Here is a 26,510-nt window from a genome sequence, read left to right on the forward strand (position 1 = left end):
CCTGGGCGATGTCAGAAGAGGAAGCTTGCAGGCCTGGTTGTCTGTTGGGGGCAGCAGGAAGAGGCGGAGGGCAGGATGTGCAGCCCCTGCCTGGCTTTCCTGTGGGACCAAGGAAGCGGCTGGGGGGGGTAACTTGGCCGCTGGCCTTTGTTGCGGAGGCGGCAGTGTGGGAACGCCAGTCCCAAGGGCAGCCTCTGGGGTCTGGGTGCTGCTGCCTGTCTCCTGCCATGGACTTGGCGGGGGGGGGGCTGTGCTATTGGGCTGGCAGAGACTTAACGGGGGCTGCCTCTCCCAGCCAAAGCTGACCCACAAAATTGCAACCCAGTGTGTGTGTTTGTGTGTGGGGGGGAACCAGCCTGCACAGGGTAAGCCCCGATGGGGCTCCTGGGCTCCTTCTGATGCATGAAAATTGGAGGTTGTCCTTTACAGCTCAGCTCCCCAAGGGGCTCAAAGCCTCCCAAGTCCATTATCAGTCGGAGACGAATGAGTGGAAGCTGGAAGAAAGGGGGAATCTTTATTTTTCTGTTGAAACAGAGCCCTCCTTCCCACTGACATTTGCAAGGAGGGGAGGACCCCAAACAAAGGTGTGCAGCAGCTTTGAAAGACTTTTCCGGCTCAACATCAGGAAGAGCTTTCTGACAATAAGAGCTGTTCAGACGGTCTCTGCTCCCTGGGAGAGGCTAGGTGGCCATCTGTCAGGGATGCTTGAGCTAAGATTCCTGCATTGCAGGGGGCTGGACTAGATGACCTTGGGGTCCCTTCTGTCTCTATGATTCTATGATTAGCATAATACAAGCATCTCAGGAAGAGGCATCTACCAACAGAAATCCAAGAGTGTGGCTTCTCTCCTGTCTGTCAAGGGACCTGCAGATGCTGATTGCCTTACTTGGCCAGTTCCTTAGGACTGGTACATACAGTCATACCTCGGGTTACAGATGCTTCAGCTTAAGCATTTTCAGGTTATGGATGCACTGAAACCCAGAAGTACCGGAATGGGTTACTTCCAGGTTTCGGCACTTGTGCATGAGCAGAAGCGCTAAATCACAACCTGTGTGTGCGCAGACGCAGCAATGTGAGTTGCGAACACTGCGGGTTGCGAACGTGCCTCCCACATGGATCACGTTCGCAACCCGAGCGTCCACTGTACCTTGGTTCTCGAACAGAATGCGTTCCGGGAGTCCATTGGACTCCTGGAACCATTTGAAAACCAGAGTGCGGCTTCTGCCAGAGGAGCCCCCTGCAGCCAATCGGAAGCCGCACCGGATGTTCGCCCTCCAAAAATCATTTGAAAACCAGAACACTCACTTCCGGGTTTCGATTGTTCAGAAGCCGATTTGTTTGGGAGCCAAGGTGCTCGGCTTCTCAGGTACAACCGAACCTGAGTCCTTGGGGGCGCCGCCTCCCCGGGCGGGAACGCTGCGGGTGCACGAGGGAGGAGGGCGGCCCCCGGGGGCTGGGAGAGCCAGGCTGCCGTGGCCGAGAGGGCTGCTCTGCCGGGCACCGCTGACATTGGAACTTAGAAAACTTCCCGGGGCAGGACCCCGGTATGGGCCCCCCCAATATTTTTTATAAGTCGGCGCCCCTGGACCCATTGCTAAGAGTAGGCCCATTAATTTCAAGGGTCTGCTCTAATTTAGTTCAAGGCTTACATTTATCACAAGGATCTTAGGTTATCTTTGATCTATACACAAAAACATTACCATTATATGAAGACGAAGAGTGGTATGCAACTAAGATTTACCCAGAGCATAACCAATTGAAATTAATGAATCTGACTAAGTTAGGCCCGTTAATGTCCATGGGTCTACTCTGAGCAACACATAGCTACCACCCAAAATAAACAGGGTAAAATTAAATGTTGAAGGGTACTGCGTCCTGTGTTAAAGGACACGGGTGGCGCTGTGCGTTAAACCACGGAGCCTAAGACTTGCAAATAAGAAGGTCGGTGGTTTGAATCCCCACAACGGGGTGAGCTCCCGTTGCTTGGTCCCTGCTCCTGCCAACCTAGCAGTTCAAAAGCACGACAAAGTGCAAGTAGATAAATAGGTACCACTCCAGCGGGAAGGTAAACGGCATTTCCGTATGTTGCTCTGGTTCGCCAGAAGCGGCTTAGTCATGCTGGCCACATGACCCGGAAACTGTACGCCAGCTCCCTCGGCCAATAAAGCGAGATGAGCGCTGCAACCCCAGAGTCAGCCATGACTGGACCTAATGGTCAGGGGTCCCTTTACCTTTACTGTGTCCTGTATTTTTTCGACCCTGATTGGATCTACAGCACTGCCTGCTAGTGGAAGCCTGCTAGTGGAAGCCAGATTCAGAGGGATAGAAGAATAGGAGAGCCAAATGAACAGAAGAACCCATCATGGCCACTTTGGTCCTGAGCCCTGGCTGACTAGACACACCTATGTAGCAGGGCTACCCTAAAGGCCAGAAAGGAACGAGTGAGCTGGCCGAGCTGATTTATTTTATTGTCATTTTATTTATGTTTCGGGTCGCCTTTTAGAGAGAGAAGGAGGAGGAGGTGAAGAAGAAAAGCAAGATTTTGGTGGTATTGCAGCAGCAGGCTCACTAACGCTCAGGAAGTGGAATTTGTGGTTTCAGGGGCTGAGCTCAGAAGGGGTGTTTAGAAAGAAAAGGTCCAGCGCAAGACACCGATTCTTCAGAGACGACGAGGAGGAGGAAGAGGGGGCTGTGTATTGAAGGTCCCCGAGGACAAGCAAGAGGCAGGCAGCAACCGTCTCCTTCCATCGCCTTTCTCCATGGTAAGTGAAGCGCTTCTCCTCCTCCTCCTCCTCCTCTCCTTCTCCTTCTCCTTCTCCTTCTCCTTCTCCTCCTCCTCCTCCTCCTCACTCACCTCCGCCTTCTACTGAACCCGGGAAAGTGGGGGTGACGGACGGGCGAAGGACTCGCGCACCCAGATTTCCGTCCATCGGAGGGCGGCTAGGTTCTCCGCGCCACCCACTCGTGTTTGCGTCGCTGCCTTCTTTACGCCCGTGTGAGCGGGGGAAACGGACTCTGCTTCTTCCCGGAAGTGGAGGCATCATCACCCCCCCCGCCCCCCAAAAGGACTCGTAAGCTCAGCCTCGGCGCCTCTTCTGCTTGCAGCCTAGGAGCTTTGTGGCTGTTAGTTCCTGAGCAAGTGCAGAGTGTGTGGCTCCTATTCCGCACTCCGCCTCTCCACAACCCTGTTCTTGTACGATCACAATTAGCTCTGGGAAATGATAGGCTGCTCAGAAGGAGTGTTTTTTCCAGGGCAAGCTTCAGGCTCTTCTCGTCGAAGAAAGAAAGTAAATTAGTGGATGGGTGCAGAGCAGAGAGAGAGAGAGACTCCTGGGCGCTTCGCCACCACTGCCGCTCTCTCCACTGGTTTCTTTGTCTTTCTGGGTTTGTTTGGGAGGGGTGGGGCAGGGTCTGGGTGGGGCAGGGGCAGGGGCAGGGGCAGGTACGGCTGGGAGAGGAGCCCCCATCTGGGATCCCGGGCAACGCCGAGCTAGCAAGAGGAAGCTTCCTATATCCAAGCAGGCTTTTTTGCAGTTTGGAAAGGCAGCAAACTCTGCCAGTCATGGAATAATAGAAGACTTGGAAGGGACCACGAGGGCCATTCTAGTCCACACACACACACACACACACACACACACACACACACACACACACCGATCTAGCACCCAGACTTCAAATCCCACCTTACTCCGGATCAGGCTGCCGATGAAAGGAATTGCCTTCCCGGATTCTAAAACCCTAAAGTGGTTGGAAGCTCCAACAGCACCCTACGCTTGCAAGGTGAAGGGAGCTTTGTTCGGGCCACGTGCCATCCGACCCATCATACATACACCGCCCACTGGCCACACGTTACAGGCAAACGCGTGCCACCGCCAGATGCGCGTCTTCCAGGGTCTTTTTTTCCCGCAAGCAGCCCTAGGCTTGCCTTACTCCGAAGAAAGTCCCAGGTCACTGTGTCAGGGGACTGTGAAGCCTGTGTATATTTAAGAAAAATAAGGAGGGACGGTGGTGGGTTGTTTTTGTTTTTGGAGGGGGGCGATTTAGAGCGGTGAAGCAGTAGAAAGGAGGGTCCTTTACTCCTGTTAGCAGCTTGCTAACACAGAGAGAGAAGGATTACAACTCCGGAGAGGGCAAGCCATTTCCCCCACCCATGTGTCCAGGCTTCTCCTATCAAATCTTCCCAACTTTGTTCCTGGTCGCTGCTTCCATTTAAACGATGGTTTGTGCAATGGCGAAACTGGACGAGGGAGCCAAGAAGGGGTTGTTTTGTTTGAAACCGAAATCCAGCCGCAGGGTGGGGGGTGAGGATGCGGGGCGGGGGCTTCCCTATCAGCAGGGGGGAAAGGTGAGTGGGGTTCACCACAGGTCCAAATTACTCAGCGCCGAAGGTGGTTCAGTGTCAGCCTGGGGAATGAGGTTTCGTGTTAATCATTCCCATTGACCTTTGCTGCCCAGACATTTAAATACACTGCATATAACAGGGTAGCTTCACACCCGAAGCTTGTCTAGCCTATTCTTTTATATATACAGTGGTACCTCGGGTTAAGAACTTAATTCGATCCGGAGGTCTGTTCTTAACCTGAAACTGTTCTTAACCTGAAGACCACTTTAGCTAATGGGGCCTCCTGCTGCCGCCGCGCCGCCAGAGCACGATTTCTGTTCTCATCCTGAAGCAAAGTTCTTAACCTGAGGTACTATTTCTGGGTTAGCGGAGTCTGTAACCTGAAGCGTATGTAACCTGAAGCATATGTAACCCGAGGTACCACTGTATTTCTAAAAGGCACGGGGGATGTTCACGCGTGTGTGGCACATTCGCGTTCGCCCTTGTAGCTTCATGCGTGCCTTCCCGTTGAACCAGTGATTTAAAAAGGCAGGTTAGGTGGCCCGAGCGCACTCGGAACAGCTGAAAAAAGATGTGGAACGCTTTGTCAATGGATTGGATTAGCTCCCCAGCTCTGCGCTAAGCTGGAAACGGCTCTTCAAAGACAATGGAATCCAAGGCGCACGAGAGACCCCCCTTCCCCATAGATGCCGGGGCCCTGGGTGCTCGAGCACACACAAAATTCCCCATGGAGGGGCCGGGCACCCACAAATTTCGGCGCCAGGGCAATGCATGCTGCATGGCACCCACGGCCCCGGGCACCCACAGTCGTGGGACCAAGCTAACACTCCTGACCGCTCCGTTTTCCTACCTAAAACGTTGCGCGCTCTCTCTCGCTCTCTCGCGGAAATATCTAATCTGGCGCGGCTCCTGCTTTTCTTCCAACGAATCAATAGAGGGCAGGGGCGAGGGAGGAGGAGGCTGGCGCAGATAAGTCAACCAATCTATCAAGGCGCTTTGATTTTCGGTCCCCACTTTCCGCTTCTGCGTCTCCTTCTCAAGGATGAATGGAGAGGCAGGTGGAGCGACCGGGAAATTCTCCCACCAGCAGTAAAACGGCAGCAGAAACAACAACAACAACAAAGCCCGTGGATCCGGCCTCCCAGCTGCCTTTGATGCTTCCCTTTTGAAATGGACAGGATGCGGCCAGCTCCTTCCAGAAGCGCGAGCTTGCAGCCACACCGCACACGCACATATTACATATATATGCGCGTAAACGTTGGTGTTACTATCACTACCAGCCAAGCTAAAAAACTAAAATCATGTTTAAAAGTTTGAGCAGGAACGAGAGCCGCGCAAAGCAAGTTACCTGTGATCTGGCGGTGGTTTGCAAATATTGCACTTTTGGGGGAAGTGCAATCTAGTATAACTGGTGTCTTCGGCAGCACCCGCGCAGTTCCCAGTTAGATCTGTGCCGGAGGCCAGACTTTCCCAAGCGGAATGGGCCGCCTGGACTTTATTTTATATAATAAAAAATAGTTCTTGTGGGTAAAAGGTTATCCTCCATTTTTTATTATTTGCAAAAGCCTGTTCGGGACTCTGGACATATATAAGAGTGACCAGTGTTTGTCCTGCTTCAGGCATTCAGATCACAAGATCCAGCATCTTGCAGTAGCCTAATCAGTCAGGGCTGCTTTTCTTCTTATCATTATTTTTCCTGGGAAGGAGAAACCCTTTCTTAGAAGCCGGCGGACGGGCGCATCCCGCAAGCGCATCACCCAGCTCCTGCAGTGGGATCTGCGCAGAGGGGAAGTCCCGCGGTTCGTGCCCGGATGCACTCAATGCAAATGCGTAATAATAATAATAATCGAAATACGCAGCCATGTTTTACTTATGAGACTCGTTTTCAGGTAAACGCGCCTAAGTTTGTACTATCCTCCTGGCGCTTGTAGTTTATTCAGCTTTTCTGAACCCCTGAGAGCTCGGCACTTTGAATCCACCGACTCTGGCCAAGTCTAGTCTATGGATTTCATAGAAAAGTCAAATTGGAAGGGATCCCCTAGTGCAGTTCCTAGCAGTTTCATTCCACCTGCCACAAACCCCCTAAAGACAAAGCGGTTGCATCTGGATAGACACCGTGCGCGCTCAGCACACGTTCATTTATTTGCTTAAAATCAAAAGATCGAAACGAAACTAGACAGAAAATGCTCAGGAGCAGGGCAGTGGCGAATTGCGGAGACGTGGAGGCGGAACCAGATTTTTACCGCTATCTTCAAACTAAACTAACTTTTCAACTCCAGCAATTCCTTTTAAACCCCTCCTATTCAACAGGAGATAATAAATACTGCGTGACGTTTCGATGAATTCGAGGCTGACTTTGGGGGGGACTCTCAATATTTGACGCTTCCTTCCCCCGCCTCTCTGCACCCCCTCCCCGTCCTAGCTTCAGATTCAATCCTGATTTAGGTGCCCATGGAATGAAAACTTTGCCCGGGCATCCGATCTACGTAACCAAAATGCTGGTTGGTTTCCATAAAGTACGTGCCGCGAATCTGCCAGTTCCTGCAGGATACTAAAAGCGCGACTCTTCTACAATTCCCGTCCCCTCCCAAAAAAGAGAAAGAGTTTGATCGTTTCTCGAAGTTCCTCTAACGGTTCATGTTCCCCCAAGGTCCCTAAATCCTAATTTAAGTCACTCCTCCGCAGCCTTCAGCCAACCTATTTTGCGTTTCACCCGCAGGCAAACTGGATGAAGCAATGAGTTATTACCCTTTCAATCACTATTTCTTATCAGAGGAACCTAAATAAATAAATCATGCAGCCCACGTTTAATTTTGGTTGAGGGAGCGGTGGTGGTTGCGCATTCATTTTCAGCCAGGATATTTTTCCACCAGTAGAAGTTGGCAAGGGGAGAAAAAGCCCAGCCTCGTGAACGGTTGACCCTGCATTCTCAAATGCAAACTCGGGAGCAAAAAACTCCACGGAACAGTGAGTCTTACTTCCGAGTTAACGCGCGTTAGGATCGAACTGCGTGGCTCACTTGGGGGGGTTCAGTAGGGACACGAAATCCCAATTCAAAAATAATCTGCAGAATCAGCTAAAGAAAGGACACGTCACCATTGGAAACGCAGCTTTAATGATGGGAATCAACTGGCTCGCATAACTTTGCCTCCAGAGAGGAAAAAGGCGGTCAGACGATCTAGCCAAAGTTTACAGTGATTTTAAAAAGAGAATTCAAGGTGTCCTTCATTAGACTAAATGGCATGTTAAAAATGTTTACTTGCTTGTGCCTGGATCTTGCCCATGAAGTCTGCATATTTGCTATTAGGATTCATATGCCACCTTTCAGTTATCAGGGCGGTTTACAATAAAATAGTTGAAGCACAATAATTATTGGGTGGAATCTGAACAGCCGCAAGTGTGGGAGGAGACAGATTTATGGCACAATAAAATGTTGTTTGTAGACATTGCCTTTGTAAAATCAAAATTCATTTTAAACGTCAGATTTCCTCCGCCCCTTCACTCTGCTCTGAATTAGAACTAAGGTCTACGATACAACAGCTGTTCAACGCTACATTGAATTCCACTTTTTGAAAGCAAATCCCAGGGGGAGGTTAACTGTACCCGCTTTAGGATCGGAGTGCAATAAATAAAATTGTTCTAGTACATTTAGCAACTGCAGTTTATAATATGCAATTTGTAGCAGATCTGGTTGGTAGGGGAATATTCGCGACTGTGTTCCGGGTGTTGTTTTTTCCCCCACAGATCAATCACAATACTCATTGACAGGCGATCAATCCCTTTTCTACCGTTCCTAATATATAATATTCGTCCTCGTTCCCTCTGTCTAGTTTGTTAGGGTTGTCACCCCCCCCCCCCTGCGTGGGCTGCATCCCAGGAAAGTTCACGACACGCAATAAATGTGATGTCTTTAAGGTATCATGGGGTGGATTTTGATTCTTCGGTTGCTATTCTGAGCTCACCTCTCCGAGAATCAAGGCCACGAGACCATTGCTTTGCATCCAGACAAGCTTGGTCAGCGTTTAAAAGCCAGGGCGCAAACTTTGGAGCTCGACGCTCCTCAACAACTTAAAAGATGCGGAGGAGATATTCCCCATTTTGTCCCGCATGGTCCTTGCCCGACTTTTGCTCCCCTCATTGGAAGGATTGAGCCCCGCCCCCCGCCAACACCCCCCCCCCCCCAAATTCTGGATCTCCCCAGAAATATCAGCCAACTCTCTGGAAGCTCTTGCGCAGAGATGTTCACTGCCTCTTTGGCCAGCTGATTGTCTCACCAGAGACCTCTTGGGGGAATCCGTGTCAGCCCGCTGGTTTTAGGAGAGATAGGCTAAACTAGACGCGTAGAGCACGAGACACTTAATATCAGGGTCGTGGGTTCGAGTTCCACGTCGGGAGGGAAATCCTGCATTGTAGAGGGTTGGACTAGATGACCATCAGGGTCCCTTCCAGCTCTACAATTCTGTGATTCTATGCGGCTCACCGGGAGCAAATTGCATTACGAACAACGAGTCTTGCTTCGGAGCGGACTTGACTAATAGGATCGCGGGCAGGTACTGGCGCACGCGATTCCCCCTGTCTGCTTTCTCGGCCAAAAGCAGAGGGGGGGGGGGGCTCGCCCACGAAGATCTACCTCTTGAAATGAGCGGACCAAAGTTTGTCCATTAATGTCAGGGCTCTGAGGATGACTGAACCTTGGTTGCAGGAGAGAGAGAGAGAGAAAAAGGAAAGGAGGAGAGGGAAATTTGTTTGATTAATCAAGAGAAAGGGATAGCGGTGTTTAAGCCCTTTTCCTCGGCCACGTTGCTAGAGAGTTTGCTTTTACCGCGCGCGAACCACAACCAATGTTGGGCGGCTGATTGAATTTGAAACACGGGGGAATTCGAGCACGGGATTGCTCGCACCGACGTGACAGGCACCCCTTGATGAACGGATTCTGTACGGCAGCGCTCCCGAGCTATTTGCGCCACCAAAGAGACAGAGACAGAGAATTGGGTACTGCAGAGTTTAGATAAGTGGTGGAGATCCAAACTTTGCGGTTGTTTCTTTGAAGATCTGCGTCAGCCACCGCCTCTTGGGCTTTTTGCGCGCTTGAACCTTGCGAGGAGAATTTGGCCCCTCCCGCAATAACGCCCCACTCCTCCCCACATTAACATGTGAAGTAGCCTTCGGGGGCCAAGCCAGAGAATGAATGAATGAATATTGAGGGAGAGGAGAAGAGAAGGGAGAAATCATACTTCCTTTGTCTCGCGCGGTCGATTTCTGGAACAAGTCGCAACCTGTAGGAGAGAACGCTTAGTGGTTGGAGTGCCGCAGCTGGAACCGGGGAGCGGGGTTCGAATTCGGCCAGGAAGCTCTGTGGTGCCCCCCCCCCCGCTTCTCTCTCAGCCTCACCTCTCCCGAAGGGTTTGTTTGTGTGAGGATGAAATGGGAGCGGGGAGAAGCCCGTGCGTCCCCTCGAAAAAAGCAGGGCTACTGCGGTTGACAGGTGAGCCGGCTGCCTGACCACCTGCGCGAATGCCACCTGGCGGAGGGTAGAGGCGTCCTCTTTCCGTCGCAGGCATCCAGCCCGTCAGCCACGCTCCTCCCTCCCTCCCCCTCCCTCCCTCTCCCGCCCCCTCCAGCATATTCCCTGGTAACCAATGGCTCGCCCGACCTCTTCGCAGAGCACTTCCCGCAGGACTGGGGACGACTTGGAGAGAGCCGCCGCCGCCGCTCGACGGGACGCGCCGAGGCAGCCCGCGCCGCGGGGACTGGTGGCCCGAGAGGCGTGAGGAGGAGGAGGAGACGGAGGACTGAGCACCGTCCACCCCGCGAGGCACCATGCCCAGGTCCTTTCTGGTGAAGAGCAAGAAGGCGCACAGCTACCACCAGCCCCGAGCCCCCGACGGGGAGTACAGCCTCAGCCTGGAGAGCGTCCTGGCACAGATCTGCGCAGGTGAGAGCCAAAGCGGTTTCTTTGGCCCGGATTCCTCGGGCGCCTCCGGACCGAGGGGCAGGGGCGGGTCAGGGTTTACTTTCGACGGAACACCCAAGTCGCCGGAGGTGGTGGTTATAGGCAAATGGAGATGATTTTCCATTTGACGCCTGATATGCAGGCATGTATCTGTAGTTACCACGTGCTTTTATTTAGTTTGCTTTATCTTACTGCATTATGAAAAAAAGTCTTAATCTTATTTTAAAGTGGTTTTTTTTTTGTTTTGTTTTGTTTAGATTAGTGTCCTTTTATCTTATTGCCTTCAGGAAGAGTTTTAATAATATCCGCTTTTTCACTACCCCGCCTCCCAAATCCACTTTTTCACAGGTAGAACGCACGGATAAAAGGGCAGCTACTGCGTGATAAATATATCTATCTATAGTTATCACGGAGTAGCTGCGCTTTTGATCCAACAGGGGAAAAGTGGATTTGAAGGTAGCGCGTTTGTTGGCTGGCTTTCTCCTCGGCCACCTGCAAATGGGGATTGTGCGACGGGGCGTACACGGGAAAGCAGGCTTCTCACGAGATCTTTCTCCTTCCTCCCCCTTTCTTCCTTGGCAGACACTAAGGTTCCGGGGCAGATGCCTCTGGGCCTCCCGGAGCCCTCGCCCTCGCAGGGCCGCTTCTCCCCGGAATCTCAGCTGCCCGACGGGGCGGACGGCACCTCGGAGTCGGCTCCCAGCTGCGAGGGCAGCCTCTGCGACCGAGCCGCCGAGCTGGAGGATTTGTGGAGGCCGCCTTCTCCCTCGGCTTCCCCAGGTAGGAGCTGTCGGGAGGGCTGGGTGCTGGACGCGTTTCTGGGCTGCATTGGGACAGGATCCGAGCGTTTTATGGCCCTCGCTTTACAGCCCAGTCCTGGCAGTCTCGTTGCGTTCAGCAGGGTTTACTCCCAAGGATGTGTGTAAAAGATCTCAGCTGCCCACTTCGCTGTGTGTGTGTGTCCCCATCTTCCCTCCTTAAATTTCTCCCCTGGCTCTCAAGTTTTAATCCCCACCCCCACCCTCTCCCGCATCTCCGACCATTGCCGTGAGGATGGGGAAAAGAGAAACCTTCTTTTGCCTGCAGACCTTCGATGATTTGCGCGCACGGTTCATAATGAAACGCGATTTCAGACGCGCCTGTTTAGCTCTTAATAATAAGGCAGGAGGAATCGCAGAACAAGTCCGCTTCTTGCTGACCCAAATTGTCCCCTTAAAAAAGAAGAAGAAGAAAAGAAAGAAAACGCTTCCTTTCTTAAATTCAGCGATTCAGGCTTCAAAGGTGTGAGAATCTCTGGATTTCCCCAGCGGATTTTGGAAAGAGCCAAACTATACCTGAGTAATTTCTCCTTTAATATATTTGAAAAGGGTAAAGTGGGGGGTGGGAGCCACAGGACGAGCGCGAAGTCGATCTGGATGAGTCGAGGGGATGGGGGAGAACACACCCCACCCGCCCCGGTCTCGGTAGGGAGCTCTTTTTGCCCGAGGGAAGCGGGGCTGACCAGTAAGGGATCCCTAGCAACGAATTGTGCGCTCCAGTTCGAGGGCGGAGAGATTAAGCGCAGTTGTGTCCGAGCGGCTGCATGAAGGATCGGGACAGAGCTCAGGATCGGGCCCCCGGGGCAAAAGTGCAGAGCCGCACTCAGGGAAATGAGCCCCCAAATGCAGCCTTACACCATCATCATCATCATCATCATCATCATCATCATCAAAAGCTTGATATTTTTTTTTAAAAAAAATAATCTCTGAGCGGCAAGAAAACGAGTTATACCATCCCTGCTAGTGGATCCCCGTTAAGACCAGATGAAGTCCATAGTGAAAAATTTCCCAACTGCACTACTCTGTACAGAGGACGATGTGCATTGGGGGGGGGGGGTGTCTTCATCTAATTAGTAGAATCTCTTCCTTCCTTCCTTCCTTCCTTCCTTCCTTCCTTCCTTCCTTCCTTCCTTCCTTCCTTCCTTCCTTTCTTCCTTTTCCTCCCTTCCTTCCTCTTTCTTTCTTTCTTTCTTCCTTCCTTCCTTCCTTCCTTCCTTCCTTCCTTCCTTCCTTCCTTCCTTCCTTCCTTCCTTCCTTCTCTCTCTCTCTCTCTCTCTCTCTCTCTCTCTCTCTCTCTCTCCCCCTTCCTTCCTTCCTTCCTTCCTTCCTTCCTTCCTTCCTTCCTTCCTCCCCCCCCCTCTCTCTGTTTCTCAAAAGAGCCCCTTCCTTCCTCTCCCTGCCCTGGACTCGATCCGGGCGCACGGCGTCTCCTCGAGAGCAGCGCAGCCTCTGGCTGGCTTCTCCTTTCCCTTTGATGTGGTCGGCCCCGAGAGGAAGCTGAACTCCTCACTTGGCGTCAGTCGCCCTGATCGCGTTGAGAAACACAGCCCGAGCAATTGAGAACAATTTGCTGGCGTTTCTTTCTTTTCCTTTTAGGAACGAAGGAGTCATAGAAAAGCGGATTTTTTAAAAAACCAAAAAATTTAAAAATAACCATAGTTTTAAAGGCGTTGGCTTTAAAGCTAGAGGGAGATCACTCCTAGGTCTATACTAGCAGCATAAAAGCGGAGAATGGGAGCAGGGAGAACTCTCTGGCTGAAAAGAAAGCAGAAAAATTGTGCTGCTGCTGTTTTTAATATATCTCAGAAGGCTTCCTCCAAAATCCTTACTAAACAATTCTCCCTAAAATGACTGTAGTTGTGCAGTAAGAAAGACGAGGACGCTTGACATTGTATTGATAAAATAGGCTGTATCTTATGCTGTATATCTGGGGAAATGATGATTAAAAAGGCATAAAAGAAAGACAGGGAAATATATATATAAAAATAACACACACCCCGCGCCCCTTCTCGACCCTCTTGTTTGCAAAGTAGTTGTTTGCAATTTGATCAGGTTGTGAGTTCAAGGAAATGGAAAGAAAGCGATTCGTTCCTCCGAGGAGAAGGTTGCCCTATAAAATAGCAAAGGAAATGGGTGATAGGTTTTCTGAATCTTGCCTGCCTGCCTGCTTAGGCATCTCCTCCCCACCCCCCCACCCCCAAAAAATCACCACCTGCTTCATAGGCTACAACAGGGGACTCCGGGTTGCAACATTTCTGCGGCACTTCAAGCCATCACAACCAAAAGGAACCTGTCTAAGCTTATGACATAAATGAGCAACAGCATGATTTCAGACTAGACTCCTCTGCACACATTGCCATTTTAATGTTTGATGTTTTACTGTGCTTGATGTTTTAAGTTGTTGGAAGCCGTCCAGAGTGGCTGGGCAGCACATAAATAAATTATTATTATTATTATTATTATTATTATTATTATTATTATTATTATTTGGAGTTCAGCCCCATTGAACACAGTGGAGTTTATTTCTCAGTAATCTTGCCTAGGATTGTGATGGGTAATACACAGATGTAGATACACATTCTTGTGTATGCTTTATGTATCTATATATACATTCCTATTGACAACGATGATTGCATTCATCTGATGGTAGGAACAGCTGAATAGTGTAGCGATAATGATGGAGTTGTATTCACCTCACTTTATCTTTCCAGACTTTTATATATTACTTGTTAGGCTATGAAAATATTTTATGGCTGTTCAGAAGGAAGGATGCATAACCCACCGTGATACTGTTTACTGTTTGCTTTCATGGTGCGAAGGAATAGATCCTTCCAGGGATCCACAGGAGGAAAATGAAGACTCAGTTCTTTCTTCTGGTCTCCCACTAAAATACAAATTAGAAATCTATATTTACATTTTTTAGCCTGCCTACCCTTCCAGGACCTCCAGGTGCCATACATGCTTGCCCCCACGAACCCCAATTTTATCCTCACAACAACCCCAAGAGTTTGGTGGCATCGCATGTCTTTATTTAACAAAACACTGCTTGATTGTGGATCATACCTCCAAGCAGTGCAAAACACTAACATTGTCAATAAAGGGCAAAGTTAAAATCAAGTATTAACCCCCCCCCCCCCAATAAAACAAATAGTTCAGCAAAGAACTTACTAAAACACATGTCAACTTCTACATGTCTAGCTTGCCCAAAATGTTTTTAGCAAGTGCCGAAAAAAGAACAGTGAAGATGCCAAAGTTTAGGAGCTGCCACACTAAAAGATCACTTTCTTACGAGTGAATTAACAAATATTATGTGTTACCTGTAACAGTGCCAGTTCCGTAGATCAAAGCAGTTAAGTGGGCATATATGGGATGAGGTAATCCTGGAAGTAAAGGCAAATGAACTGAAGGCATACAACTGAGAGAAAATGTGTGTGTTAACAGCAGCAGCAGCAGCAACAACAACAGTACTCCACCCATCTGATGCACACAATGCATTGATTCTCCACATATAGTTTCTCTGTAGATCTAGTTCTGTGGCTTTTTGTTTCGTCATGTGCCTGGATGTCACTGATGTCTGCGTACAACTTCTACAAAAATTAGCATCCTTGCTTGTCCAAAATAATATCCATCGAGAGCATTCAAGAGCCCTTTGGAAGCAAGAAGGCCAGCCTAGAAGATATCAAAAGTAGTTGCAGGGGCCAAAGTTGTGCTTACAGTGACAGGACTGAATTAGGAGCTTACAAAGCTTATGATTGATTAAGTTAGTTTCTCTTAGAGACTGACTGCTTGCCAGATCAGACTGACAGCAGCTAGCCTTGCTGTGTTGCTCGCTCATGACCAGAGATAGAATATATCTCTGGTGTACTCCTGGTGATGAGATTCCCAGTGTTTGAGCTGCATCCTAAATGGGTTTGCATCCAGCATCTCTAGTCAGCTTGCTGGAGGTCCATATGGCGCTGGCAAAGCAAGCTGAACCTTTGGCCCATTCGACAGAAAGCACAACATAGAGCAGTTCATTTGGACTTTTTGTGTAGCGTTTGTTTTCAGTTTTGCTCAGAAACGGAAATTGCTGACAGCATTTCCACTGATGAAGTGACACTGTGGTGAATGCTGAGAATAGTAAAGTTGCCACCTTCTGGTTTTTCCCCAACAAAATAGATCTTGGGGGAATGGGTGTGTGTGTGTGTGTGTGTGTGTCTGTGTCTGTGTGTGTGTGTGTGTGACATCTCACCAAGGTGGGTGTTGGACTTTTGCTTGACCTGTTTTTTAATTCTGAATTTCAAATCCTTGTAACCCACCCTGGGACCTGCTGGAGAAGACTGGGCAATACATGTAATAATAATAATAATAATAATAATAATAATAATAATAATAATAATAAAACAACCAAAAAGGAAGATCCATATGATAACCTTCTTAAAATTGGAGGTAATGTAAGACATTGTTGTTTCTTCAGGCAAAATACTCAAACAGTGCCCACTGTAGAGGTAGAAATGTAAAAATGTAATGCAATTTATATTATTAGATGTCAATTTAATAATTAACTCCTTTAACCATACCCCCAAATCTGACACTGAGGGCTGGCCTTCTCCTTCTGCCTAGTGATTGGCTTTTATTGTACTGATTTATTTGAAGAAGAGCATCCCAGTGCCCCAAACATTCTCTTAATGGCACTAACGGCTTAGCCCCCATCTCTCTCTCTCTCTCTCTCTCTCTCTCTCTCTCTCTCTCACACACACACACACACACACACACACCATGCTCATATGATCAAAATGGGACGCAGTGGGTGATCTGCCTGAGTGTTAGAAAAATATCGCTACTGCAAAATTGTTTTTGTCAAAGCAGAGCACAAACCTGAGGCTGTAATAAACATGTAAAAAAAACCCCTCAAAAAACCTTGCTGGCTCAATCAATTCATGCCCCTTTCCCTTTTGATTCTATTTTGCTCTATTCACTTGTAAAGATATTAAATTTCTTCTTCTTCTTCTTCTTCTTCTTCTTCTTCTTCTTCTTCTTCTTCTTCTTCGTCTTCAAAACAGCCTTGCAGAAAGTGCTTTTTTAACCCGTCTTTTTCTTGCATGTGTGTGTGCAGGTAGAATATTATTAAGCTACGGCCATTTTTATTTTTACAATTATTTTTATTCTCAGTGGACTTAATCACATCTCTCCATTCCCCTCTCTATTAAACCATTGATTATATATTGTTATTGAATTATCAGTCTGATAAGCAATAATTGAGGAGTTAGTTGATGGTTTCTTGTAAACTGATTATTCTACTGCAACATTTTATCTTGTATTTTTCCTATGATTATTACGTGTGTGCATGTGCTTTAAATATGCTCCTTGATAAAATTAGCTAATAATGTTAACTACAAGGTGTTGCGGGATTTGAAAACACAATTAGATGTATCTCTTACATGTAGCATTTTTATTTTTATTTTTTACCTGAAATGGAGTCAGATAACATATGGCATTTGATTTTACTCCATTTCATGTAAAGCTTAAGAAACTGGGCTACTGTTAATAATATAGGAGTAGTGTGTGAAATCTGTAATAACCATAGCTGTCAACTTTTCCCTTTTCTTGTGAGGAATCTTATTTGGAATAAGGGAATTTCCCTTTAAAAAAGGGAAAAGTTGACAGCTATGGTAATAACCCCCAATGTGTATTTTCCCTTTAGCTCAAAACATATTGCAGGCATGAACAGAAGCAAAAACCTCAATGCGTTCGCACCTAAGAGGCCATAACAGCACAAATATATATTTTTGGCTGTGGTTCGCCTTTTCCTATGCAGAGTAAACCCACTAAAATTAATAAACTTAAGCTGGTCACATTTATTAATGTCAACCTAACTACTCAAAGTAAGGCTAGCATGAAATATTTATTATTTATTTATTATTTATTAAATTTATACGCCGCCCTTCATCTGAAAATCTCAGGGCAGTTGATGAGATAAAAAATACAGGATAAAAACACAAATAAATAAAACAGAAAACAAAACAAAAAAACAACAATGCCCCCTCCCACAAACACTATTTTTATTTATTTATAATGAATGCCTTTTGATATTCAAATTCAGAGTTTGGTCGTGGTTAGGCACCAAATATTTCGATGTGTAGCCTTATATTCCCAGCCTCCTTTACATTTTAATTGGGAGGGTCTAACCAACGCGGGTGGCGCTGTGGGTTAAACCACAGAACCTAGGACTTGCCAATCAGAAGGTCGGCGGTTCGAATCCCCGCGATGAGGTGAGCTCCCGTTGCTCGATCCCTGCTCCTGCCCACCTAACAGTTCAAAAGCACGTCAAAGTGCAAGTAGATAAATAGGTACCGCTCTGGTGGGAAGGTAAACGGCGTTTCCGTGCACTGCTCTGGTTCACCAGAAGCAGCTTAGTCATGCTGGCCACATGATCCGGAAGCTGTACGCCAGCTCCCTCGGCCAATAAAGCGAGATGAGCGCCGCAACCCCAGAGTCGGTCACGACTGGACCTAATGGTCAGGGGTCCCTTTACCTTTAACCAACACAAATGGCATTTCAGTAAAAACTCCTCTGTTAAAAATAAAAATAAAATAAATAAATAAAGTCGCAACGTGACAGGGCTTGAAACATTACAGAACAGCTGACCCTCTGATTTATTGGTGTTAAAAACATCTCTTACTGTGTGTGGTTTCTTTCCATGTAAAAATATGTCCGACTGCTAGGGAATACACAGGGCATGAAGTGGCGCAAGTTAGGTTAAAAAATCACCTCAGGCAGTGCTCCCCCATAGGGGTACTCAAGGGTACACAGTACCGCCCCAAGTGTTAAAAGTGTGGGGCATTTACTGTAACAACTTCATAGTGAGCACCGGCACCTCCCCCCTTTTATTTATTTATTTTTTAAAAGCACTGATCACCTGTATTGGTGTGTGGGTGTGTATAGGGTGGGAGTCAAGTATAACCCCAATGTACACTTTGCCCAAACCAGTCAATACTTGCATATTCAAGTTATGGAACCGAGGTACTGCTGTTATGCTGTGGGGTGTGTGTGTGTGTGTGTGTGTGTGTACATAATTCTTGCTGTGAGAGAAGCTTTTTTTGTAGATAAGAACAGGACAGGCATTCACGAGCAACACTGCATGAGCCAACAGGCGCTGGTAATAGCCTGCAATTCCACAAGGCTTTCAGAGTAGCAATCTGCGTACTACCTAGAGCAGAGGTTTTAAACCTTCCTGAGTCCACAGCTGCCTTGACCAACTCCATTCTTTCTGCGGCACCCCTGTGGGGCTCGGGAGCCCAGTTATGTCACCCTTTGCCTGCAGAGCCGGCAGCCTCTCAGCCTTTTTCAAACACCCTCCCTTGTGGAGTGTTCCCTCAGCCTCCTCTCCCCTCTCCTTGGGAGTCCTCTGGTCCCTGGTCTCTGAGCTGCCCTCCCTGCCCCAAAGAGAGGTGTCTCCTCCCACTGCCCCACAAGGGCCTAGGAATCAGCCCCTGGCCAGCCCTAGAGGCACTATTTATCTGGGGAGCTTGTAGCCAGGGCTGCTGCAACAAAAAGCTGTGCAAGACTTTGGGAGGCAGAGACGTGAGAGGGCATCAGAGGAGGGAGGGAAGGAAAGAGGGACAGAGGCCAGTGTTGCCCGCGGCACCCCTGACCATCATTCAAGGCACCCAAGGGTGCCACGGCACACTGGTGGAAAACCACTGAGCTAGGGGAAGAAGCATTCAAGGCTTAGAAAAAATAATTTATCTATGACAGAAGCACAATAAGAGAGCTGCATCTGGTGCCACAATCGCTATGCATTTATTTAGCTAAGACTGATCATGGAGCAGACACGATCTTGTGGAGTCACAGGGCAAGAACCTCTGGGTAAGTCAGGCAATGCCATTACTGGGCTGGTTACGATTTAAAATGATGGAAGTGAACTTTTGTGAGACTTTGATGTCACGCTAGAAGCAAAATTGTTGTTGTTTAGTCGTGTCCGACTCTTCGTGACCCCATGGACCAGAGCACGCCAGGCACTCCTGTCTTCCACTGCCTCGTGCAGTTTGGTCAAACTCATGCTGGTAGCTTCGAGAACACTGCCCCACCATCTCGTCCTCTGTCGTCCCCTTCTCCTTGTGCCCTCCATCTTTCCCAACATCAGGGTCTTTTCTAGGGAGTCTTATCTTCTCATGGGGTGGCCAAAGTATTGGAGCCTCAGCTTCAGGATCTGCCTTTCCAGTGAGCACTCAGGGCTGATTTCCTTCAGAATGGATAGGTTTGATCTTCTTGCAGTCCATGGGACTCTCAAGTGTCTCCTCCAGCACCAAAATAGAGGCATCCAAATATGCCCCCCCCCCAAATCAGCACCAAGTGGTCGAAGCTTCCTTGGCTGATGCTGCAGGTGGGAGGCTGTCAGTGCAATACTAGGCTCATCTACTCAGAAGTAAGGCCACCTGAGATCAGTGGTCTCCCTGGCAGGTAATTTGTAAGCTGCCCAGAGACCATTTGGTAAAGGTTATAAACACAAGTGATAAATGCATAAGGGATGGGAGCCTGAACGTTTGAACCCTTCTCCTACAAATAAGCTTCCCGCAAGTAGAACACTAGCATGCCAAGGAGAAGAAGGACCTTGCCTTCCTCAGTGACATTCTAGTTTTCAACCTGCTGATTTCAACCTCGCAGCAAACCAAGGGGAAAAAACATGCAACCCCCCTTGCCACGCCTACAGCTGAAAATGTTGTGGTCTACAAAAAGTTTGACCTCTTGAGTCACCTGGTCATAAATAAGGGAGATCTTTAAAAAGCAAACCATGCTTTAATATAGCTATAACTACTGGTATTTTTGTAAGAGCAAGTATTCTCTCCCTTACTGTCTGAGACCTTATAATCTAGCTTAGCATTTTCAAATGTTGCCATTGATTTGGGAAGTTGCATCCCCTTTTCTCCCAGAGGCTTTCAGTATCTCCCTTCATCTGCCAACCTGGACCTTGGGATCTGCATGGGGAGGCCGTTCTCATGGTCCCGCTGATGGGACAAGGACTTTTAGTTGAGATTCCTGCATTGCAGGGGGTTGGACTAGATGACCATAGGGTCCCTTCCAGTTCTAAGATTTACTTGTCTACCAAGGTGTTTTGTGTGGTGTTGGAGTAGTTTGACTTGCTTGCCATCACCCTCTTCCTAGGAGCTTACATTCTTGGGCTTTTACTTCATTTTTCTGAGTTGGCGAACTACATACATTTATTGCATTTGTTTTTATGATGAATTGTGAATCACCCCGTGATCTTTATCAGTGCAGGGTGGTTTATAAAGGTGGGCGGAATTACCAAAATAAATCTGACGTGGTTGAAAGCGTCTGCAACTGTGCAAATTCTTAGATTGCCTCCAAAATGAGATCAGCGCCTTGTGTTATGTGTTTTTCCCCCCCTTTCCAAAATGGTGGTGCTGTTCTCCTAATCACTCATAGAACTGAAAAACGGGGGAAATGATTCACTCCTGAATGATTTTGCAAGGAAACAGGTTTGAGATGAGACTCGTGAATGACAGAATTAGCCTCACCGTTCCCTAGTTTTGTCTCAGAAATCAGAGCGAAGAAGAGAACTATCCTTTAATCTCAAATGTTTATGAACTGGACGGCACAGAGTGCGAATTTTAAAGTAGCTTTGTGCAGAGCAAAATGAAGATGTAAAACGTTTGACTGTTCCTTGCAACCGCTGCCACTAAACTCGTGAAAATCTCCAGTGGTTTTTAAAATGAGCCAACTGTTATGAAGCTGTTGTTGAAATGCTTGACCAGCAGAGCTTCTTGTTATTGCCTATTCTATTATCTCCAGGAGGGCTTGCTTCCTTACCGTTGCATTTTAATTTTGACAGAGCTTTTAGGCTAATGACAGCAGAAGTGTATTATTGTTTGGTCAAATACATCTGAACTTATTTCAAGCTGAATGAGAGGGAGGGAGTAGTTCTCTCACACATGAACTGCGGCCGTTAGTGACTGCGGGTTCTTCCAGGCAGGCATTCAGTGCGAAATGGGTGCAGCTCATGCACACAGGTTGTTGTTTTTTACACTGCTCACACAAGGATGCCACCAACAAAATGCCAACCCTGTCCTTATGTTGCTTTGTCTTATCTGGATTTTCCTCTTCCATGGCAAATATGATGAGTAAAAACAACCCATTGTGCCTCTGCAGCCACTACTGGTATGGAAGCTTATTGGCACTCAAAATACGTAATAAAAATAAAAACAATAACCAAATAACCCCCCCCCCCAAAAGCCACATTTTAAAAGGACATAGGATGTCAATCAAATCAATCAAAGGCCTAGTTAAAAAGGAACATTTTTGCCTGGTGCCTAAAGGTGTATAATGAAGGGACTAGGCAAACAGACAGGGAGCCACCACAGAGGAGGCCCGTTCTTGTGTTGCCACCCTCTGGACCTCTCGAGGAGGAGGCACACGGAAGAGGGCCTCAGAAGATGATCTCAGGGTCCGGGTAGTTTCATATGGAAAGAGGCGGTGCCTGAGGAAATGTGTGATATATATGGAGGATATATGGAAGAGAAGTGATTGAACCAGACAAAAGGGCCTTCTTGGTAGTTGCACCTGCCCTGTAGAACACCCTCCCATTAGATGTCAAGGAAATAAACAATTACCTGACTTTTAGAAGACATCTGAAGGCAGCCCTGTATAGGGAAGTTTTTTAAATGTTTGATGCCTTACTGTATATTAATTTGTTAGAAGCTTCCCAGAGTAGCTCGGGTAACCCAGTCAGATGGGCAGCATTTATTATTATTATTATTATTATTATTATTATTATTATTATTATTATCATTATTATTGACAAAGAAACTCAGCCCAGACACATTCCATCAAGCTCCACCCCATGGTTTAGATGTCAGGTGGTAGCATAGCAGTCAATAGCATGACTGGAGAAAATGGAGTATGTAGACACTCATGTTGATCATGAACAAAGAGAAACAGGATCTGCACAACCTATTTGTAAGATAAGCCTGGAAGCACCCTATATACTAAAGAGCTAACACAACAAAGAGGTCGAGTGCGTGTTCTGTGTGAACCCCGTTTAACTGCCTCCACTCAATTTGTGTCTCGACAGCCTCTGAGCGCTCCATCTGCCCCTCCTTGGACGAGGCTCCCCCCTTCTCGGTGCCCTTGAAGCCCTATGCCTGGAGTAGCCTTGGGAATTCTGAGCTGAGACATTTGGTACAGAGCTACAGGCCCTGCCCAGGTCTGGAACGTAGCTCATCCCTTGGTCTCTTCTGCGAGAGGGGATCTGAGCCTGCTCTCTATGGATCGGAGCGCAGCTCAGCACTGGGACTCTATGGTGACTTTGGCTCCTCTGGACTCTTTGAGCGGCCAGCAGCAGCATCCGGGATCTACGTGGAAGGCCCACCTGGACTCCAACAGGAGAAGAGTGCAAATAGCATCAAATTGGAATCAGAGCTCCTCTGTCGCCCCCTGTTAATCAGCACTGGTTCCTACAAGTGTGTCAAATGCAGCAAGGTAAGGACCATATTCTGTGATCCCCTTTGGTGGTATTCCTCTGTTCCACCCTAGTCCACTCAGCCAGCTTCGGGGTGGGGGTTATTTAGGGGTGGTGAGGTCCGAAGGCTTGGGCAAGGTTGGTCAAGGCAGAGACAGGTCCCTCTTTATTGCTTAATTTAAGGATGTGTGGCTAGGAAGCTTGTACGGGGAAGGTGGAGCCATGGCATATTAATTGTTCAGATAGCTCTTATGAACATAAGAAGATTCTTGCCCATGAGCCCAACATCCTGGTTCCTACAGTGGCCAACCCAATGCCTCTCGGAAGTCCCAAAACAGAACATGACAGCAAAAACCCTTTCACTGTTGTTCCCCAGCAACTGATATCCAGAGGCCTGCTGTCTCTGATCCTAGACATAGTATACAGCCATTACTGACCAATAGCCTTTTGCAGGTTTGGCTGGACTTCAACAGTTGTCCTTGTTTCGTAACATTTCTAATCTTTGCTTTTGACACAGACACTCTAAGCTGTTTGTAGCATTTCTAAATCATCAATCAATTTAGACAATGAAAACCCTGCTACATATGACACTATCCCTAAAATTATAAACTGCATATGAAGCAGTGTTAGATAGATATACTGATCGACAAAACAGTATCAATTATTACAGGAAACTACGTACTTGTCAATCAGCATTTCAGCTTGCAGTAACAGTGGCACAAGTAGGCAGTGGTGTAGCATTGGGGCGGTTTCCCCGTACCCAAAATTGTTCGGAACATAAAATTTCAGCACCTGGTGCTGCCGCAAAACAGCTGTGCGCTTTTGTTGTTGAGCTCCATTGAAAAAGGCTTCTCCATGTAAACCAAGAAGTGACCTCTCCGGACAACGAAATGACTCTTCTTTTCTTAGGGCCCCGGGCCCTCTCAACCCTTGCTACAACACTGCAACTAGGAAATACTAGGGTCTGGACTTAATTGTCTTATGAGGTCCCCCTCTCTTTAGATGGTAACATGCATTACCTCATTTGTTTCAAAATGTGGCCATCCAGCCGGGCTGTGGCTGCAATCCCTCTTGCTCATTCCGCTGGCTTGGGCCATTGACACCTGCCCCACTCTGATGGCACCAATACCTAGTAATGTTAACTGGCTGAACCTCTGTGGGGGGAAACACTCTCCTAAACAGCTCTGATATCTCAGGTTCAGGACCTGCTGTAAGCTTCAGCCCTTCCTGAACCCTAATTCTCTTTGTCTTCCCCGCTGCTTCTCAGGTCTTCTCCACTCCCCACGGCCTGGAGGTGCACGTTCGTCGTTCGCACAGCGGCACCAGGCCCTTCGCTTGTGAAATGTGTGGCAAGACATTTGGCCATGCAGTTAGCCTGGAGCAGCATAAAGCTGTGCACTCACAGGTGAGAACCCCGGGGAAGGTGGCAAGTGGTTGGAGAGGGCTTGTCCACACTGTGGCTTAATGCGAAGAGCCCGCTTTCCGTACCTCTGTTAATTCTCTGACTTTCTCCTCCAAAGCACTGCCTCCTCACACTTTCCCCCCTTCAGTCCAGATTTACTCATACCGGGGATACTCTGAAACAGAGAGGGTGTGAGGAAATCTGGCTTGAGGGAGGGGAAAGTGTGGCGAGGCAGTGATTGGAGGAGAATGTCATACAGACAATGAAGAATTAATGGATGTACAGTGGTACCTTGGTTTATGAACTTAATCCGTTCCAGAAGTGCATTCTTAAATCAAAGCGTTCTTAAACCAAGGCGTGCTTTCTCATAGCAGCGGGGGGGACTCAATTTACAAATGGAACACACTCAACAGGAAGCGAAACATGTTCTTATTCCAAGGCAAAGTTCACAAACCAAAACACCTACTTCTGGGTTTTGCAGCGTTCTTAATCCAAGTTGTTCATAAACTAAGTTGCTCTGAAATCAAGGTACCACTGTACAGTAAACTCACTATCTACAGTACACCAGAGTTTCCCAAACTTGTTTTTGGACTACATTTTGGACTACATTTCCCACCATCCTTGACCATTGGTTCTGCTGGCTAGGGATGATGGGCGTTGTAGCCCAAAAACAGCTGGAGACTCAAGTTTGGGAAACCCTGATTTACATTAAATGACAATATAAATGAGCCCAGAGTGATAGATTCATAGGACTAGCAGTCTCCTTGGCAGGGAAAGGTGTGTGGGTTATCAGTCAGGGCTGGTGGGGATTAATCCTGATTACAATCCTACAACCAACCTGAAAGGTGCTCACCAAAGAGACGAAGCAGTGATATTTCATATGTTTTTCTTGCAACCTTCCCCGCCCTGCACAACAAACCCATATGCACGTGCACGCATGTATACACACACACACACACAAAACTTCCATCAAATTTGACTTTCTTTCTTTTAAATAACTTTTTATTGGGTTTTAAAAACAAGAATAATGTTATACAAATAAGTATACCAAGTTTTCTCATGCCATTTGTCTATCACAAAAATAGCATAATAAATGTGGGGTAATATCTACAACACGTGGTTCATTATTAGTGGTCAATGTGTAAGTTCTTGGCTCATGAAATGGTTAAAAATATTAGGAAGAAAAGAGGGGGAAAGAGGGGGAGGGGGAACAGTAAGTGGGGTGGGGGTCAGGTGATTATGCTTCTGTTCTTCTGTGTGGGGTTTTGTGCCAGCGCAAATTTCCCTTCTTAAAATTATTAGCGATCCTGGAACACAAAAGTGAAGTTTGAGGGTTTTGCGATCTAGATTTGGAGAAGCGTTACTACCACTGCAATAAATCTAAGTAAATCTCACTTCCTTCCCCACTCCTGCGGTGCATTAGAGTACGAATAAAAGAGTTAGAATAATGATCTGTTGCGACCTTGACGGAAGTGTACAATAGACAAGCCTTCTTGTGTTTTGGTTCATTTTCCTCTCCCCCCTTTCCCATAATGGCTTATGCTCTATGCCATGTACAGTGGTACCTCAGGTTACATACGCTTCAGGTTACATACATTTCAGGTTACAGACTCCGCTAACCCAGAAATAGTGCTTCAGGTTAAGAACTTTGCTTCAGGATGAGAACAGAAATTGTGCTCCGGTGGCACGGCAGCAGCAGGAGGCCCCTGAAGTGGTGCTTCAGGTTAAGAACAGTTTCAGGTTAAGTACGGACCTCTGGAACGAATTAAGTACTTAACCTGAGGTACCACTGTACTTTGATATTTTTGTAGTTTTTTTAGCTTTTCCCATTATTATTATTAAGGATTTTTCTTTTGTAATTTTGGTTGTTTATATTTAACTGTATTTGTTTAAAGCAAAATAAAAGTGTTTTTTTTTTAAAAAAAGAGTTCTTGTCCCCAAACCCAAATTATGCACCCTTCAAAAGCTTCACCTTTTCTTCAACACCGTTGAAGTGCTGTGGGGGACGGGGACAGCAGATATATACCATAAGTTTAAAGCATATCCAACACACATTTAAAACAGATGACTTCCGTTAAAGAATCCTGGAAACTGTAGTTTGTCAAACGTTCTAGGAATTCTGACTCTGGGAGGGGGAAACTACGGTTTCCTGGATTCTTGAGGGTCGTCATGTGTGTTTGGTGCACTTTAAATGTATGGTGCGGATGGAGTGGGAAAGAAATGTACATAGATTTCCTTGACTCTGGTGACCAAAAGACACTTGCCTGAGAACTCTAGGTGCTTTTTTAAATTGGAGCTGGAAGGACGAACACTAAAGGCTTTTCATCACAAAATGTAACTCTTTCTGTAATACACATGTAAAACCTGTGGAACACAAGTATCACATGCAGATGTTTCCTGGTTCGATTCTCAGTATCTCCAGAGTGGTTTGGGGATGTTTTCATGGTTCGGGGGAAAACTACTTGATAAAACAGAACATTTCAATATAATGAAATATAAGTAAAGTCCCAGGTTTGAAGGAGGAGGCAACTTCAGCC

General features: G+C 47.4%; 1 protein-coding gene across 1 annotated transcript in view; it reads left to right on the forward strand.

Annotated features, from left to right (window-relative positions):
* Positions 1 to 2,654: 2,654 nt before the first annotated feature.
* The window catches only part of GFI1 (growth factor independent 1 transcriptional repressor), a 30,023-nt gene continuing 6,167 nt past the window's right edge, over positions 2,655 to 26,510 (forward strand). Inside the window, exons 1-5 of the mRNA XM_028732779.2 lie at positions 2,655 to 2,762; positions 10,006 to 10,277; positions 10,878 to 11,075; positions 22,185 to 22,591; positions 23,839 to 23,976. Coding sequence (XP_028588612.2) covers positions 10,163 to 10,277; positions 10,878 to 11,075; positions 22,185 to 22,591; positions 23,839 to 23,976 — 858 coding nt within the window. The 5' untranslated portion in view covers positions 2,655 to 2,762; positions 10,006 to 10,162. The remainder of the gene's footprint in view (positions 2,763 to 10,005; positions 10,278 to 10,877; positions 11,076 to 22,184; positions 22,592 to 23,838; positions 23,977 to 26,510) is intronic.

Source organism: Podarcis muralis, chromosome 5 (assembly GCF_964188315.1).
Source record: "Podarcis muralis chromosome 5, rPodMur119.hap1.1, whole genome shotgun sequence".
Taxonomy (NCBI): Eukaryota; Metazoa; Chordata; class Lepidosauria; order Squamata; family Lacertidae; genus Podarcis; species Podarcis muralis.